Raw genomic sequence first — 18,403 nt, 5'->3', positions numbered from 1 at the left:
ATAGAAAAAGTTAGAATGCCAGAAAACAATGTTATAATTGTTGAATTTTGATCCAAGTATAAAAAGGCGTGCTATTTAAGTATGGTTTACCTGATCAATGAGAAGTGTCAGTGGAGGACCATCATATTTCTTGACAAGCTCAGTAGCATCCCATTCAACCCATTTACTCTTTTCTTCACCCAAGTATCCAGTAAAGGCCTTTACACCCCATGGGCAGGCAGTTGGGTTGCAGATAGGCGCAAATGCACTCACAGATTTATATAAACCAGGGTTTCTCAGAGTGGAAACCAAAGCTCCGTGACCTCCCATACTGTAATGAAAATCAGAATATTACAACTATCTACTATCTATTATAACTATTGGTTTTTAGTGGGAGTTTTGATTATTTTGATAAACTACTGTTAAAACACATGGTTTTAAAAAAATTGGCTAAAATTACTAACCTGTGCCCCATTATGCCGAACCTCTTAGGGTCAACAACATTGCTAAATGCTTGCTGAATCAATTCATACAACTCCTTATTCACATAACTGGCCATCCTGTAGTTTTTGGACCATTGCTCTTGAGTAGCATCCAAATAAAATCCAGCAGATACACCAAAATCCCATGATTCATCATCCCCTGGTATCTTCACACCTCTGGGAGATGTATCAGGGCCCACTACAATGATACCATGCTCGGCAGCATATCTGTGTATAATTTAAAATTAGAATTTCCCATACACACTATGATGGAATGAAAAATAGGTTATGATTGAGGTTAATAAACAAAGTGATAATAAGTGATAACAAGTCAAAGGCAAGTTCATTTGAATATGTTCTTTAAGATAAGATACATATTGCATAACACAGTCTTAATAAGTCATCATTTTGTCAAGTGGATTAATTAGGAAGATACATTAAACTAAAAATTTAATTAGGAATTTTTGAGATGGTACCTTTGGAAGCCAGATTTGGTAATGAAGTTTTGCTCATTACATGTGAGTCCGGATAGATAGAAGATTACCGGGAGCTTTACATCCCCACCGTCAGCTTGAGGTGGCAGGTAAATTGAAAAGTTCATTTTGCATTTTAGTTCAGAAGACTCATGGGAGTACACCTTTTGATAACCCCCAAATATCTTGTTAGAAGAGACTTCCTCTATGGCACCCATTTTTAGTTTCTGAAAGTAGCCAAGTTGTTACTTAAGTAGTTATTAGAAATATAATAATACCTATTAACAGAAAAGAAAATTGCAAAATATAGGTAGGTAACCATATTAGTGGCATTTGATTTCATTAAAAACACTTTGTATTGATACAATTCTGCTCACTAGTGTCAGTAAAGTTAGCCACCAACAAGCAACTTACGTGGTGAAATTCCTCTTTGATATGCTGCATTTTGATATATTTTAACAAGTAATTTAAATAACACTTGGTTACTTGCAGCCGGCTAGATCCCAAGTTAAAGTGAACTTGTTCAATGGTGAACCATGCTTTTATCTGAGCTCATGTAATTTTAATTTAAGATAATGGTTCTTGACCCGTGATAACGTAATAATATAGGCAGAATCACATTAAACCAAGTTTGTAGGTTATGCTATATTGCGATAATGAAACTTAAATAATAAAAATTTTAAGGTGCAAAAAAACTACATGCTACATTTGACCTTTAATAGTATTAATATTTTATTAAAATGAAACTGTATGCATTAAAAGCAAAATAATGCATAATCGACTACAAAATGTACATAGGCCACTCACCTTTAAAAAATAAGGAATCTACTTCAAGTAGTTGCCAAGTATCTAATAAAATTATGAAAAATGTGGAATAGAATAAATAAAAATTCAAAATCCTACCTTAAAGCTAGCTTACCTTCTGAGATAATTAATGGTAGAATTGAATATTTATAGATATGATAATACGAGAGATAACCTTACTTATTTCCATTTCAGGTTTTTTTTTATTTCTAGTTGCACAGATAAAAGATAACAGTAGATAATAACTTATGGCAGTTTTGGCGGTTAATTTTAAAAGTAAAAAAAAGGGAAATATTGTTGGTCAAGCAGATCTTGTCAGTAGAAAAAGGCGGCAAATTTGAAAATAGTAGGCGCGTAGGAATATCGGTTCATAGAAAATTTGAAAGTCGCGCCTTTTTCTACTGACAGCTGACCATCTATAACTTCCCTATTTTTTTTTAAGTGTAGGTTATATTCTAGAGTTGGCTCCAATACTGTCTTATTATAAAGCAGTATCCAGACGGGATGATCAAATCGACCGATTTGATCGGAAATGAAATTGGCGTCAATCTCCAATTTAATCACCAATTTTAGGTTTATGGTGATATAAGAACCCTGTAATTGAAAAAAATGCCCCAGAACGAAAATACTGGCGTTACAAATTGGTATTCCTCACTGAAATATGAAACCTATGGAAGTGAAACGTCAACGAAAAATGCGTGCCAGTGTGACGTCATCCGGCCGCTAAACATGGCGGTTTTAGTGCTGCCCAAAAGATTTTTACTGTTACTAGGTTTTATCGATACATCGATAACTTTTGAACGTTCTCGGCTCATTTAAAATATGAATGAATAATGAATATGTATGAATTATTTGAGGAATTTATATTTTAATAGTAAGTAAGTAAGTAAATATTCTTTATGAGTATATTGTTATGTGAAAAGATACTTTGATTGAGTAAGATGTGTAAAATCTAAGACAATTTCGTGCTTCGAATTTAACAGGTAAACAGAGATGACGCTGTTCAACTCCATATATATTGCGATTTTTGCGGTAACTCTGATTTTCAAAAGTTGACGTTTGACAACTCAGTGACCGCAAAACACATGGCGCAGTACAGCGCCATCTGTTTTGGATGTCAGAATAAGTGTACGTGTTTTTCTTAGACTTTACCTCTCTATTACAATCAATTTTGTTGTGTTGTCAACCCTAAAGTCCGTAACACACTACCGCACCGCACCTCGACCTTGGTGCGCCGTATCTATAAGTGAGAGCGATACAAATTCAAACTTATCAAACGACGGGTGAAAAAAAACAAAACACCTTCAGAACATTTATTTAATTACAAAAATAAGGAATGACTTCCGCTCTTCAACTTCAACTTCTTCAACATTTATTTAGCAAATAGGTCAAAAGGGCACTTGTACACGTCAACATTGAATTCACATACAAGCAATAATAATAACAATACATCAACAATTTTATAAAATACAACTAACTACAACTACCAGTTCAAATTCAAACTAACATATTACAATTACTTATTGATGTACCTATGTGGTCTCTTAATGTCGAATTACATAAAAAAAACTATAATAATAATATAAAAAAAGCCCGCAGGGCAGCTTGTGGAGTAACGACCCCACGGACCCGAGGGCTCCCGAGAATCGGTCAGGGTCTCCGTCTCCAACCACTTTTTCTTTTTATGTTCATTTCTTGGTAACCTGTAAAACATGTTTTAATTATTTAATTAAGATAATTTAGTTGGTTTTAAGCGGGGTAGCATGATAAAGTAAGAAAATATAAATAAACAATCATAATAAATCGATATCAAAGTCGATAAATAAAGTACAACCCTAGCTGAAATGTTTACATTATTTAAGCGTAAAAATATAGTTAAATAAGTCAAATCACTTCATGATCTATAACTGCACATAAGAACCTTGCTATTTATAATGTGAAACATCCTTAAAATTCCCAGGAACATTAACAATAACCAATATTTTTAATGTAAATTATAGCGTACCTGTGTAAGGTTAAAGATGGCTGATTTGGTGTTTTTCTTATGCAGCACCCTAATACACTACACACTGGCATATTCGCGACGTAATTGTTCACATTTGGCTTCAATTATTTTCAAACAGAAGCAAAATACTGACAAAAGATAATTAATAATTTTCATTTTCACCACGACTTTTTGACAGGACAACTACCGGCTGAACTGACTGACAATGACATTTAGGCCGCTAAACATGGCGGATTTTCGGCCGCATTAGGTATTGGCTGCTATTTAACTGATCACCAGATTTAATAAAATTTAATACCAAAAAAATCTATTTTACCACCCTAAAATCATGAATGATCACCAAAATTATAACACCATTTTAATGTGAAATGATTACCAATTTTATTACATTTTACTATCCTTTTAAAGGAAATGACACCAAAATAATCATTATTAACCCAAAAATAGTCAATGATTACCAAATTTCAATCCCCATTTTAATGTGAAATGATAACCAAATTTTTACATCTTGCTATCCTATTAAAGAAAATGACACCAAAATAATCATTGTAAACCCAAAAATAGTAAATGACCACCAAAATTAGAACTCCATTTTAATGTAAAATGATAACCAAATTTTTAAATCTTGCTATCCTATTAAAGCAAATGGCTCCAAAATAATCATTGTAAACGCAAAAATAGTAAATGATCACAAAATTGTAACCACATTTTAATTAAAAATGTGCAATCATTTAATATATCGTTATCCTATTAAATTAATTAATTCACTTCGTCACCTTTTTCTAGTAGCATTTTATTTCTGTAACAGTCGCAGTTCTAACCTAACCTAACCCACTTTTCTAGTAGCATTTTGTTTCTGTAAGGGTCGCAGTTCAAACCTAACCTAACCCACTTTTCTAGTAGCATTTCTTTTCTGCAAGGGTCGCAGTTCAAACCTAACCTAACCCACTTTTCTAGTAGCATTTCGTTTCTGTATGGGTCGCAGTTCAAACCTAACCTAACCCACTTTTCTAGTAGCATTTCTTTTCTGTAAGGGTCGCAGTTCAAACCTAACCTAACCCACTTTTCTAGTAGCGTTTCGTATCTGTATGGGTAGCAGTTGAAACTTAACCTAACCTACTTTTCTAGTACCATTTCGTTTCTGTAAGGGTCGCAGTGCTAACCTAACCTAACCCACTTAACTGATAGCAGTTTAACTTACTTTTCTAGTAGCATAACGAAATGCTACTAGAAAAGTAGATTAGGTTAGGTAGGTATGCGGTGCGGGCTACGGGGGGTTGAGCGGGAGGGGCTAGTAATTTTGGCATCAGTTTACTTTATTTGGTAATATGTATACATTTTTTGGTAATCATAGTGGTTTATTTAGGTGAAAATATCGCATTAATTTGGTCTTCAAGATTTGGTGATCATTAATGATTTTTGGTGATCATTCAATATATTTGGTATTTGAATACAATTTGAAGTGCAGTCGTAATTAAAGTGGTGGTACTTTTGTATTTTTAGGCCTTATTTTTTTGGTGTTCAGTAATTTTTTTTGGTAAGCATGATTTTTTTATTTAGGGTACCAAAGTATTTTTTGGTGGTCATTATATTTGTAGCCTTAGGTATTTACGTATTTTCATGAACCACTTTATGTACGTACCGAAATACTGTCATCCTTTTTTGCTGTGGGTGACAGTGCTGAGTAAAAACGAGATAGATAGATATTTATGTTTGTGCCGTCAAAATGGGTGCTATTTCTATAAGCAATTGTACATATAGAACAATATGTCTTGTCCCTATTATATAGGTCCATGGTATTCCTGCGTCCGCATCTCTTTTTACCGGTAATTCGGCGAGCCTAATTGGCGTTTGCGTCCGCATGTCCTGATTCGATCGACTATCGAGCAATTTAATTTGATTGGCGAACAATGTACTAGTCTGGATACGCCTTAACTAGCGACCCGGCCCGGCTTCGCACGGTTAGAAGTAGAACCTTAACCCTTTGGCCGCCGTTGGCATGTATACAAGACAACGATAGAAAACGGTACACTGGCGCCGCTGTCTTGTATACAAGACACTCATTCAACCGCTCGGTAAATGTGAAAAGAATATCAATTGTAATTATTTTTACACTCATTTTAATGTCTTCGGTCTTTGTTTTTTTTAAATGCATATAAAGCAGCTATATAAATCCATTCTTTTATAATAAGGCTATCAAAAAATTTGCTCCAGATTTCAACGTTTTTCACAAGGGCCCAACGTTTTCTGTTCTCTTTCACGGCGCAGCAACTAGTATCATTTCTCTCTCCTCGCTCTTTTAAAAATGCCGTTTGTCAAAAAAGGACAACCATACTGTTGACAAGATGGACTTCAAATCAAGTGTTGCCTTTTTTGATGCGCCCAGGCTGTGTATGTGTGCGTAAAAGCGTATATGTGTGCTCTTTTAGGGATGTGAAAAGTCGATTTTAATAATGTTATATATCGATAAACGCTACACAGCGGAATGAAATAGCGATTAATTGAAGCTTCAATATCTTCGTTAAACATAAACATAATTGAAATGCTAATGGATAATTAATATATTATAATGTAATAAAATAATTCAATTATTGCAGAACACATATTTTAGTAGGTATTTATGTATTTTAATTAAATATCTGAACTTTCCCTTGGTTCCCTGCTGGGGCGTGACGATAAAATTGTGATCTGATAACCACAATAAAGAATAAAAGCGTTTTTGTTCATTTTAGGTATCGTTAAACCTTTGAAGTAAAATTAAAATTGCAAGAAATGTCGATAGTTTATCGATATGACTTTATCGACATGGCTACAGCAAGGTGGGCCTCATTGTTAATCGTACACTAAACAAAAGTGGCAACAGTGACAGCTCGCTGACACGGGATCTCTATATATTAAATCTATGGTTTTTCATGTCCCTCGTCGCCGTTGTCTTGTATATGTCGGCGGCCGACATATACAAGACAGCTAGGGATGGGAATGTTAAATCGATATGAGAATATTCAAAATAAATATCAAATCGCAAATCTGGTTTTATTTAAACATTTGAACACTTGTTAAATGCCAATTGGTGGTAACTAGTAACTAGAATACGTAAAATAAAACAAGAGAGAGACATGCATAACTATAGCTGAAGTTCAGGGAGCTTCTTCAGCTGTATATAAGACAAGTAAATCTGTCCTTGTGGTCTAGTGTAGTGGGGAGTGATGAATGCAGGAACCGCTTCGCACACAAGAGTGGTACAGACGGACGCTCGGACTAGTCAGTGTCGCCTAACTATGAGAATGTTATATATGTACTTAAAATTGACGAAAAATTGTCATAGTAGGGATGATGTAATACAGGAACAGAGAAGCTCATCTAAGGAACATGTCGAATGTGAAACATGCATTCCCGAACATTTCCGATCCCCGCCCTTTTCCAATGAGGGGATCTGATTGTAGACGACACACTTGTAGACGCGTTTAAACAGATATAGGTACATGAACTGTTTATGACGTCATCAATACGAATTTCGTACCTTAATGAATTGTGCGCGTGTTTTTGCCGATCGACTGTGTACCAGTACTACCAGTAACAAGTATACATGCCTATCGAACCAGTTGAATCAACCGATTTGAATCAAATGCTATGGTTATGTGAATTCATTAAGTGTTTAAAATGAGTGGAATAAACAATAACTCAAATGACTTGAGCATGAGCACAGAAGAGCTTTTGCGAATTTTAGAAGGAGTTGAAAATGAAACGGAAATATTTAGGACTGAAACTGAAAATCTAGATGAGATTGATTTCGAGGTAAGTACTTTTTAATATTTTTGTACCTATTTGTCAGACTTTAGTTTCGTTATAATATTGAAAATTAATGTTGTTTTTTTATATCATCTCGCCCTAAGTTTTAAACGGTTTGCATTTATGTTATTCTGATTGGTCGAATAAACTTTATCGCAAAAATTAAACGCAATCCTTAAACTCAATTATCTTAGGCAATTATTTACGCTTTCTATCAGAAATCAATTCAGACGATAGTGTTAGCTTAGTTTTTGTTATACCATAAATTTGTTATTGACCGGTAAAATAATGAGTCATTTTAAATTAAAGAGGATTACAATTTTCACATGCATATTTTTAGTCACACACACGTGTTTAAGTGTATAAAAATACCACAGTTTTAAATCACACGTAGGAACAAAGGACGCGCCGCGCGCCGAGCGTTTATTATGTGGCGGTTTATAACACTTAAAATTTTCTTTGTTCGCTCGAACCGAAAAGGACAGCTGATTATTCTTTGATAAGAAGTTAGGACTTTGACTAATTATTATTCACAACGATGGGACTTAATCGCGTAAAATTAAGTTTTAAATTTACCACCGACTTTCGAGCTATCATAATCGTTGCAGACTTATCTTGGTCTAACTCTATTTTTATAATAATTCAAATTAAGTTGATTATTTATTTTAGAAAAGTAAATTGTTATTTAAGACTGATTCATGTAATCATGTTCAATATTATTATATTTTGGTTGAATAGTCAGCAGCAAAAGTTCCTAAGCGGGCGAGGTGTTCAAAATAACCTTGACACGCTCTTATTTTCTTAACAATAAAGTCGCGACAAGATCATTTTGAACACCTGGCCCGCTTAGCAACTTCTGCTGCTGACTGAACATGAGATAAGTAATTTAAATAAATAGTTATACTTATTATAAAAAAGCGTAATTTTTCAATTTTTTCCTTTACTTAATATATAAATGAAATGTTCTGTAGATTAATGTACTTATACTAAGTGTTGATTATGATGAAAGATTTTAATTTTTTGTGTTAGTTTAATATCTTATTAATAAATGACTGAATAAATACCCACGTGTAGTCCCCAATGCAGTTCCGGTACATTTATATTATCGACACACGATGCACGGCTCTAACGTTACGCTTATAAAGTTTACGTACCGACAAGCGCTTACGCCGTCGACCTAGAGACTATTATTACTTAATCCGCGCGGAAACAGTCCTTGTCGGTCTACACTGCGGCAAGTCCATGCGCGCCGTTGTCTTAAAGCCCCCTCCTCACTCGTGCGCGAATCGCGGCGCGAAGCCGCGAACGCGAGTGTGGCGTCGATTTTCGCAGACAGCGAAATCGACTCCACACTCACGTTCGCGGCTTCGCCCGCGATTCACGCGCATAGTCTGGAGGGGGCTTATGACTTCTCGTACAGCCTAGTGCGGTGATATTACGTCATGAATCGATATTGTTTAGTGGTTGCTTTTTATGATAAAGGCCTTTATTTTTAACATTGTCGTGTGTAAAAGATATGTAAATTTTTGGCATTTTCGAAATAAATTAAAGTTGAAGAACAAAGCCAAATTGAGAAGAATTTTACCATAAATTGTAAATATCGATATCACTATTTGCAATCCCTAAACTTTTTATTGGGTGTTTACTTAAAATTTGCTCTGGCGTGTGAGTGAGCGTCTTTACGGACTAGGTCCGGCGGCCAAAAGGTTATGGCTCCTCTTCACGTTGGGCCAACGCCAACGCCAACGAGGGACGCAGCCATGCGGTAGAATGAGATAGCAATATCACTTGCTCCCTCTAACGCATAAATGCGTCCCTCGTTGCGGTGGCGTTGGCCCAACGTGAAGAGGAGCCTTTAACGATTTATACACCTTATGACCTAAACCTTCCTGACCATCCTCATGAATCACTCTATTCATAGGTGAAAACCCGCAAGAAAATCCGTTCAGTACCTAGTTTTTGAGTTTATCGCGAACACACGCGACGGGGGACTTTGTGTAAAGCCCCCTCCAGACTATGTGCTTGAATCGCGGCGCGACGTCGCGGAGCGAACACATCGCGAAGTTGACGTATGACTCCACACTCGCACACTTCACGCCGATTTCGTAGTTTGGTTTGCGGCAATATGGCGGAAAAGCATCAGCTGATAGAGTTTAACTGTTAGTTATCTATGGCATACGTGATTTAGCTGTTTTTCCATTTGATTATTATATAAAGCCGCAACCCGAAGATTAATTGACATGCTCGATCTCCAAGAAGGAGGTTCGTGGGGTGTTAGACTTTGACAGTTTCATATAGAGGGCGGTCTGGCTCCAATTTCACCACGGTGACAGGTGCGACAATTGTAAAACATCACTGTTGCTGACGTCACAGGCATCCATGGGCTACGGTTACCGCTTACCATCGGGCGGGCCGTGTTCCTGTTTGCCACCATCATTGTTTTATTAAAAAAAACTTTATTATATCGGAAAAACAGATATTTCTCTTGCTAAGTTTATGACAATTGTCACAAGAAACACTACAATTGTCACGAAATTCCGACATATAACTAACTCATTGCCTGTCAAGAATTACCTACAATTCTTCTAAATCTTGACAATTGTCAAAAACTTCGCAAAAGAAATATCTGTTTTTTTCCGATATAATAAAGTTTTTTTTAAATAATACAATGATGCTGGCAAACAGGAATACGGCCCGCCCGATGGTAAGTGGTAACCGTAGCCCATGGATGCCTGTGACATCAGCAACAGTGATTTTACAATTGTCGCACCTGTCACCGTGGTGAAATTGGGGCCTGGTGACCCCCAGAAAAATCTGACATTTGGTCTACCGGATTCGGTCAGAAAAATGTTTGACGGCTGGCTTAACGGTGAGTGCTCGACCAAATGTCATAGAAACCCCTTGGCAGTTTTTGAAGCCGCCATTTTTTTCCCAAAATGGCCGACTTTTTTTTTATTTTTTCAAGGTTGTCCTAGCGCGCTGAAATTTTGGTCACGGAATCTCCGGGTTCCCTAGATCCCCACGAAAAAAAAATTTGGAAAAATTATACACGTGCGGAAAAACTGGCCACTTTTATTTTGTATGGCAACTTTTAAACGGTGCGAGATAGGTGGGGGGTGCTCGACCAAATGTCATAGAGGGCCCCGAGACAAAGCAAACTGAGGGGCTACCGCGAAAACCGAAATTCGCAAATTGCGGGGATCTTACTCTTTTACTCCAATGAAGGCGTAATTAGAGTGACAGAGAAAAATGCCCGCAATTGACGATTTTCGGTATTGGCGGTAGCCCTACAGCATTTAAAATTTTTCAAAATGGCCGACTTTTTTTTTTAATTTTTCAAGTTGGTCCGAGCGCGCTGAGATTTGGCATGCGGCGAGCTAGGGGGCCTAAGATTACCATGTAAAAATTTTTTTGGAAATATCCAAAATGGCAGCGGACACGGGTAAAATTTAAATTTACAAGTAGGTTAAGCGAGCCCGAAGGGCGAGCTTCAGGCCGGGAGGCCGAAGGCCGACCCCGCGGAGGGCCGTTAGGCCCGGAGCTTCATCCCGAATGTCCAAGCGTACCCACCCTCAGTAATTTTGGGCGAGGCCGAAGGCCGAGCTGCGGGAATGACGAACAAAGCAAAATCCTATACAAAAACTGTGTTAAGCGAGCCCGAAGGGCGAGCTTCGGGCCGGGAGGCCGAAGGCCGACCCCGGCGGAGGGCCGAAGGCCCGGAGCCTCCACCCCGACTCCCAAAACGCGGTGCTTCCAAGCGTTCTACCAAGTCAACTGTCTTGATAAGCGAAGCCGGCGGGCTGAAGGCTCGCGAAGGCCGAAGGCCGAGCTCCGCGTAGGGCCGAAGGCCCGAAGCGTCACAGGAGAGGGGGAAGTTGGAGCTTAAACACGACCCAATAGGAAAAGACAGACTTAGACAAGCGAAAAGTACTATTATTTATTCTGTGGCCACACTCGCGATCGCGGCTTCGGTGTAATAGTGAATAAAACATCTGAAAAAATCAAGCGAGCATAATAGCTGTGGACTGTGGTATACCTTATTAAATTGGGTAAAAATGTGGCTCTCCAATCTTTCCATACAGAGGGGTCCTTATGCTTCAAGTGCAATTTTGATAGCTCAACAAATTTTGATAGAATGGCTTATTGCAAATGGTAGAGGTCTATTCCAATATTCCAAAACAAATTTTTCCTTTTTTTTTACAGTAAAAATAGGTATCGAAGTACTTATGAATGAAAATATAATAAATACCATTTATTATCTCCGATGTCAAGCAAATAAATTTTGTGAAATTTTTACATAACATTTACATTATCAAAAATGATGAAACAAGGTAAAGGTTTAATTCTATTCAACAAGAACTGAATTAAATACATTGTACCTACTGGACCTGAACCTCCGCCCCTTCCTACTTAAATTACAAGAAAATTAAGGAAAAATAAATACCAAAGTTACGTAAAACAATCATTTATTAATAAAAACGCTACGTTAAAAACGCAAAAACTTTGAATGAAAGAACTAATTTGTGCTAATCAAGGTCTCGAAACTATGGTAGAACTGTAAATTCTACTGAATATGGTTAAACTAAACTCGACTGACCCTTATCTGCATACATCGGGATTTTCGGTGCGGGAATGATTTCGTGTATTTTTATAACTATTTGTTTATTGTAAAATAATTACCAAACTATGAATTAAACGTAGGTAATAAGGTCCAAATGTGCTTAGAAATGTTAAATTAGTATCGTTTTTTACAGTTTTTACCTGTTATTTGGCTAGTGTGAACATTCCCTCACCGAAAACCCCGATGTATGCTTATCTGTTAAACAAAGGCAGTGTTCTTTTAAACAGTGTGGTTGGCTAGGGCTACCGAAATAACGACTTTCGTTCTGAATGAAAAGAAACAAGCCCGTTTAACGAGCACTTTTACCGTCTTATCTTAACTATGGGTAGTTGCACCAACCACAATAGACGGATCGATCAACGTCACTCACACTATGAAACTTCCCTTACCATCAAACTGAAACTTCCCAACAAAAAAAACTGGGCAAGTACGAGTCGGACTCGCGCACGAAGGGCTCCGTACCATAAAAAAAAACGACAAAAAAAAAGGTCACCCATCCAAGTACTGACCCCGCCCGACGTTGCTTAACTTCGGTCAAAAATCGCGTTTGTTGTACGGGAGCCCCACTTAAATCTTTATTTTATTCTGTTTTTAGTATTTGTTGTTATAACGGCAACAGAAATACATCATCTGTGAAAATTTCAGCTGTGTAGCTATCACAGATCACGAGATACAGCCTGGTGACAGACGGACGGACGGACGGACAGCGGAGTCTTAGTAATAGGGTCCCGTTTTACCCTTTGGGTACGGAACCCTAAAAAAAAAACATTTTAACGGTAACAGATGGTTTGGTGCAACCGATCCTAAACGATTCAAATTCGTATAACAGCTCAGAGATTCCTTAATGGTTTGCCGAAACAGAATCTATCTACCTATAATCTACATAATTAGCAGTGCGGAGTACTCTTCTTCCTGATTGGTGAAGAGTCGCCGAAGCAGATGAGCGCGACCCTTCTTTTGCCAATCAGATAGCAATGATATCGCATTGAGTCCTTAAAGCCTCTACAAAACTTGCAACAGTTGCAACAAATCACATGATTTCAAGCAGGCTAAACGCTGTATGAAAAGCTGTATGCCATTGTTGCAAGATTTGTAGTGACCTTAATAATTAATAAGAACTTGATACCAGTGGCGAAGCTAGGCGTGGGCGAAGCGGGCCGTCGCCCACGGCCTCGCGCCCCTAGGGGGGTTTGGCGCCAGGCCCCTTATCGGGCACATCGAAAGAAAAGGGCCTGATAGATGCGACTTCGCCCACGGCTAGATTAGTTCACGCTACGCCACTGCTTGATACAAAGGCGTGGGGGGATCGATCACGCGTCCTATGCTGCCCCCTACAGTCTATGCATGATCTGTGTAAAATATAACGGTTGGAAAAGTTGTAGTGTTTACTGTAATAGCGCAGTGTAGCCTTATTAGAAATTGTACCTACAGAAAACTAAGACTGGTTCTAAATCTACATTCTATATCGGAGTTCCTTTGGGTTATTTTTGTCAATCTGGTGACAATAGACTCACAACTAACTAAATAGGTATCATTTTTAGTTTATAATATAAGTTTCATTTGTAGTATCAAAACCAACCACATTAAAGTGAATCATTATTTAGGTACAATCTGCATATTGTCATAATATCATAATCATAAAAATGGTCAAGTACACAAACATTGTGAACTAATGATTAGCACTGATACGTAAGTACCGGTTATTGGCACCTTTTTTGTGAAAAATTTGTAACTGCTGCCTTATACTGTTAAAGGTGCCAACCTGCCAACAATATGGTAGATTACCCTAATTTATTACATGTATTTACGACCTACTTTGTATAATATTTGACTATACAATGTGTTAGGACAAAGTTGTGGTGACTTACCTAAGTATAACATTTTCTAATGATTTAATAAAAGTGATAGTGTTTATTCTTCAATTTAGGCATAAGTATATCAACGCACATATGATGTCAAAATTACCACCGGTTCTAAACCTACCTACACCACAGCCCCGAAAAAATACCGGCGCAACGCATAAAAAAAATACATTACTCTTATAAATACGACATTTATGCCTTAGTTGTTAAGCTACCGAATGACACCTCTTACACATGTGCGACAGATGTATATATACCAAATGCGCCGTGTTTAGTGCCATTAAACTTTAAAGAGATGTAATTCAAAATTGGTGAAGAATAAAAATAGGGGTGATTTGTCGATAAAATTCAACATCATACCTGAGGCGCCACCATAGCTGTCCAAACACATTGTATGATTATGATTGTGGTCTTGACCATTGCTATTATATTAATTAAATAATAAAATAGTTGAAGGGTTAAACTTCAAAGTAATACATAAATATGTTACAAAAACCATCAATGCTACAATTTCTAATTAGTAAAGACAGTTTTTTTGTATGTTAATTGAATTTTTCAGGCCATAAGTTGCTAAACAGTAGGTATTGCAATGTACACCGGTTTCAAATTAATAAGAATCTTTCATAATACAAATAAAATCTTCTCTTCTAATCTTGTGAGCGTATTGCGATCAACTGTAAGCCTGTAAGAATTTTATTATTCTCTTGTTCCATTGATTTCTCAAAAAACGTAATTCATTCCTTTTTACTACACTACTAGGTTCCAATTAAAAATAGGAAAATTTTGTATGGTGGGCCTTACAAGGAGATATTAGATTTTATTTAAAGTAACAATATTACAGACATTTGTTTAATATTTATGTTTATTTGTTTATCTTCTTGCCTAGGCAGTACGTAAGTATGTACCTACTATTTGACTATAGTTAGTTTTTTTTGCATTAGAAAAAAACTATGCGATCTTGACTCGTTTTTTAATTGAAAAACGCTTTTTAAAAATCAGTTACTATTACTTATGAAAGAAAAAGAATGTAAATAATCGTATAAGATTCATAATTGTTACATATAGTTTGTCAAAGGACTGTCTCATTTCAATCATAGATAGAGAGAATCATACTATCTTTGTCTTACACTAGTACTAGCACCCAAAAGAAAAGGATGAGTATAGTTTTCCTGGTTCTTACTGACTGACAAATTGATTTGACCAACTATATTTGCTGTGACTTATTTTTCAGAGTGTTTTTCAATAAAAAGACATCAAGATTGTTTACGTTTTTTCTAATGCTAAAAAAACGAACTATAAGATTAAAAGGGTAATTCCAGATGACTATATTTTATTTATTTAGTCAAGTTGATTTATTTGCCAGTAGATAGATACCTATGTACACATGACCACCTTATTGTTGTCTGTTGGTCTTCCAAGACAAATATGTATTCCAAAACAATGCAACAGCCTGTACAATAAGCACTTGGTATTGCAGTGGCACATAATAAAAATTTACAACTTGCACCCATGGCCAAATTAAATAGTTGGTCTTTAACACATCTACATAATTAGCCTTGATCTCAGTTTGCACTGTCTCCCAGTTCTTGCCCTGCATAGTGCCCACTGTTGCAAGGATCATGAAGAGGAATGTTGGGGCAAATATAGCTTGGTCAATAAATACTTTCTTAAGAGCAACAGCTTTGCCCTGTGTCCCTATGTACTTTTGTAGCACTCCATACCAGAGCCGAAGTGCTGGCCCCTAAAAAAAAACTTGTGTTTAAAAATATATTTCAATATGGTTTTTATGACTGCATAGTCAGGTTTACCATTTGTACTATAGTTGGTCAAGCAAATCTTGTCAGTAGAAAAAGGCGCGAAATTCAAATTTTCTATGGGATGATGACGATAACCCCTCGCACCTACATTTTTTTAATTTGTCGCCTTTTTCTCCTGACAAGATTTGCTTGACCAAGTATAATAATGCATGTCATTAGCCGGGTACTGATTGAGCGAGCAGCCTCGCGAGGCAGCCTCGGACGATTGCCGCGCAACGTTTGCCGCGCGAGGCAGTCTCGGTCAGTAGGATTTGTTGCACACGAGGCTGCCGCGCGCGGAAAAGCCGAGCCACGGTGACGCCTAAGCCAAACATCGAGCGCTCAGTTTAACGTGAAGTGGCACAGAGACCACGCATGTCATGAGGCCGTTCATTCGAAAAGCTGTTGCTACCACTGCGTTTTTAATAATTCTACGGCTTGTAAAAAAAAGAATTTATTTCCTGGCTTATATTTCTCCACGCATTTTCTCTTAGTCCTCTATTAGTATAATCGGGACATTTCGCATCCCATAATCGTCTATATTCACGATATAGTTGTATCAATTTAAGGCACTGTTCTTTATCCATGGCGCTAACATGCAGCGAACAAGCGAGGCAAAACACAACTGTCTTGAGTGAGCGCGGCAAACTTACTGAGGCGCCTTTGAGACATGGACAAAAAACCGACAACGCTCGGCTCGGGCCGAGGCGTGGCATGTCCTGACTGACCGAGGATTTGCCTCGCGAGACTGCCTCGCGAGGCTGCTCGCTCAGTCAGTACCCGGCTATTCACAATCACACTGAGTCACTCAACACTTCACTGTGGCCAGCCTCAACTCCAAAAGACACTAAGTTTGGGGAATGATTACTTTTTGACTGTAAGTATATTTTATTGTGTCACAATCATATCTTGCATGAAATGAAAGTATCTGCCACCCCTAAAAGTTTCACTAATAGAGATAATACATCCAAATAACATATTATCACTATTAGTTAGCATTTAAAAGTATCTTCCACACTAAATTAATTAAATTAATCCTCGTAAGTCCCCGTGTACTGGTACAAGTACAAATTAAATTCGAGTTTTGAACTCATATAGAAATAAAAGAAAGTTCCAAATTCAAAAGCACAAAAATTTCCCTGGATCTTACGAGGATAGAAACTTAGAGAATGTCTGGCCCGTCTGGTCCGTATTGCACACCCTATAGTTTAGATGTGAATGTAAGAAAGTATAGCACTGGAAATTGGGCATATTTTATAAGAATAGCTAAATATTGTAAATTACTGCATAATATACTACTTACACCGACAAAAAGGCCAATGGATGCAAACTGACATGTTCTCTTGTAATCAAGGTCCTTTAATGGTTTTTTTTCTATTAATGTCTGTGATATCAAGTCGCCGGCTCCCATTAATGCTCCACTTTGTATAGCTTGCATTAAATACGGTCGCCGGACAAGAGCATTTTGATATAGTCTGATCATACCGCGAAACTTCAACACCACGACATGCATGCTGAACACGAATTTTTAAATATGCTAATGTTCCATAATTTCATTAGAATTAGCAGTGATATGAATATGAATTTCACAAAGTACGATAGGTAATTAATAAATAAACATCCGATTTGAGGTTAACGCTCAACAATGACAATGACAAGATTGACAAATCTAGTCGTAGAGTAAAGTAGCAAAGTTACTCTATGTCATAGATTTATAATATATAGAGATACCGTCTCAGCGAGCTGTCACTGTTGCCGCTTTTGTTTAGTGTACGATTAACAATTTAACACCACCTTGCTGTAGCCATGTCGATAAAGTCATATCGATAAACTATCGACATTTCTTGCAATTTTAATTGTACTTCAAAGGTTTAACGATACCTAAAATGAACAAAAACGCTTTTATTCTTTATTGTGGTTATCAGATCACAATTTTATCGTCACGCCCCAGCAGGGAACCAAGGGAAAGTTCAGATATTTAATTAAAATACATAAATACCTACTTAAATATGTGTTCCGCAATAATTGAATTATTTTATTATATTCTAATATATTTATTATTCATTAGCATTTCAATTATGTTTATGTTTAACGAAGATATTGAAGCTTCAATTAATAGCTATTTCGTTCCGCTGTGTAGCGTTTATCGATATATAACATGATTAAAAACGACATTTGACATCCCTAAAAGAGCACACATATACGCTTTTACGCACACATACACAGCGTGGATGCACCAGAAAAGGCAACACTTTGATTTGAAGTACATCTTGTCAACAGTATAGTTGTCCTTTTCTGACAAACGGCATTTTTAAAAGAGCGAGGAGAGAGAAATGATACTAGTTGCTGCGCCGTCAAAGAGAACAGAAAACGTTAGGGCCTTGCTCTATGTAGAGTAGCGCATATACATAGATAAGAAAGTTTATAATAATGCCGGCTATACACGTAATGACAGCGTTTTACACAAAAATAAAACACTAAGGCCCCATTCGCACGACAGCTTAAAAAGCGTTGCGTTAAAACCCGACGTTGGCGCTTTTTTTACCGTTTCTAATATTTATGTTCATATGAACGCTTAAAAATCACTTGTGA

At 37.0% G+C, this 18,403-nt stretch overlaps 2 protein-coding genes across 4 annotated transcripts in view; both read right to left on the bottom strand.

Annotated features, from left to right (window-relative positions):
• LOC134804657 (S-formylglutathione hydrolase) overlaps nt 1–1,877 on the bottom strand; it is a 352,602-nt gene extending 350,725 nt beyond the window's left edge. Inside the window, exons 1-4 of one of the 3 annotated variants that reach the window (XM_063777770.1) lie at nt 1,854–1,877; nt 938–1,161; nt 444–689; nt 91–310 (exon numbers count right to left, since the gene is read on the bottom strand). In XM_063777770.1, the coding sequence (XP_063633840.1) occupies nt 91–310; nt 444–689; nt 938–1,152 (681 nt within the window). In that variant the 5' untranslated portion in view covers nt 1,153–1,161; nt 1,854–1,877. Of the gene's footprint in view, nt 1–90; nt 311–443; nt 690–937; nt 1,162–1,348; nt 1,564–1,853 lie in introns of those variants that run through there. The other 2 variants (XM_063777768.1, XM_063777767.1) reach the window with 2 other exon arrangements.
• A 10,141-nt stretch (nt 1,878–12,018) lies between these two features.
• On the bottom strand, nt 12,019–17,447 carry LOC134804583 (protein Mpv17). Its single transcript, XM_063777693.1, has 2 exons — nt 17,115–17,447; nt 12,019–15,756 (listed from the first exon to the last, which is right to left on the bottom strand). Exons 1-2 carry the CDS (start codon nt 17,322–17,324, stop codon nt 15,409–15,411), a joined length of 558 nt encoding a protein of 185 aa, XP_063633763.1. The 5' UTR covers nt 17,325–17,447; the 3' UTR covers nt 12,019–15,408.
• Nucleotides 17,448–18,403: the final 956 nt, after the last annotated feature.

Source organism: Cydia splendana, chromosome Z (genome assembly GCF_910591565.1).
Source record: "Cydia splendana chromosome Z, ilCydSple1.2, whole genome shotgun sequence".
Taxonomy (NCBI): Eukaryota; Metazoa; Arthropoda; class Insecta; order Lepidoptera; family Tortricidae; genus Cydia; species Cydia splendana.
The sequence above is the reverse complement of the archived record's forward strand: the minus strand, read 5'-3'. Positions and strand labels throughout refer to the sequence as shown.

What these genes read in the sequence shown, in the direction of transcription:
- LOC134804583 (XM_063777693.1), bottom strand. Translation starts at nt 17,324, where the DNA reads ATGCATGTCGTGGTGTTGAAGTTTCGCGGTATGATCAGACTATATCAA. An exon ending in CCATTGGCCTTTTTGTCGGT is followed by an intron (nt 15,757 to 17,114) that starts GTAAGTAGTATA and finishes GTTTTTTTTTAG; the next exon opens with GGGCCAGCACTTCGGCTCTG.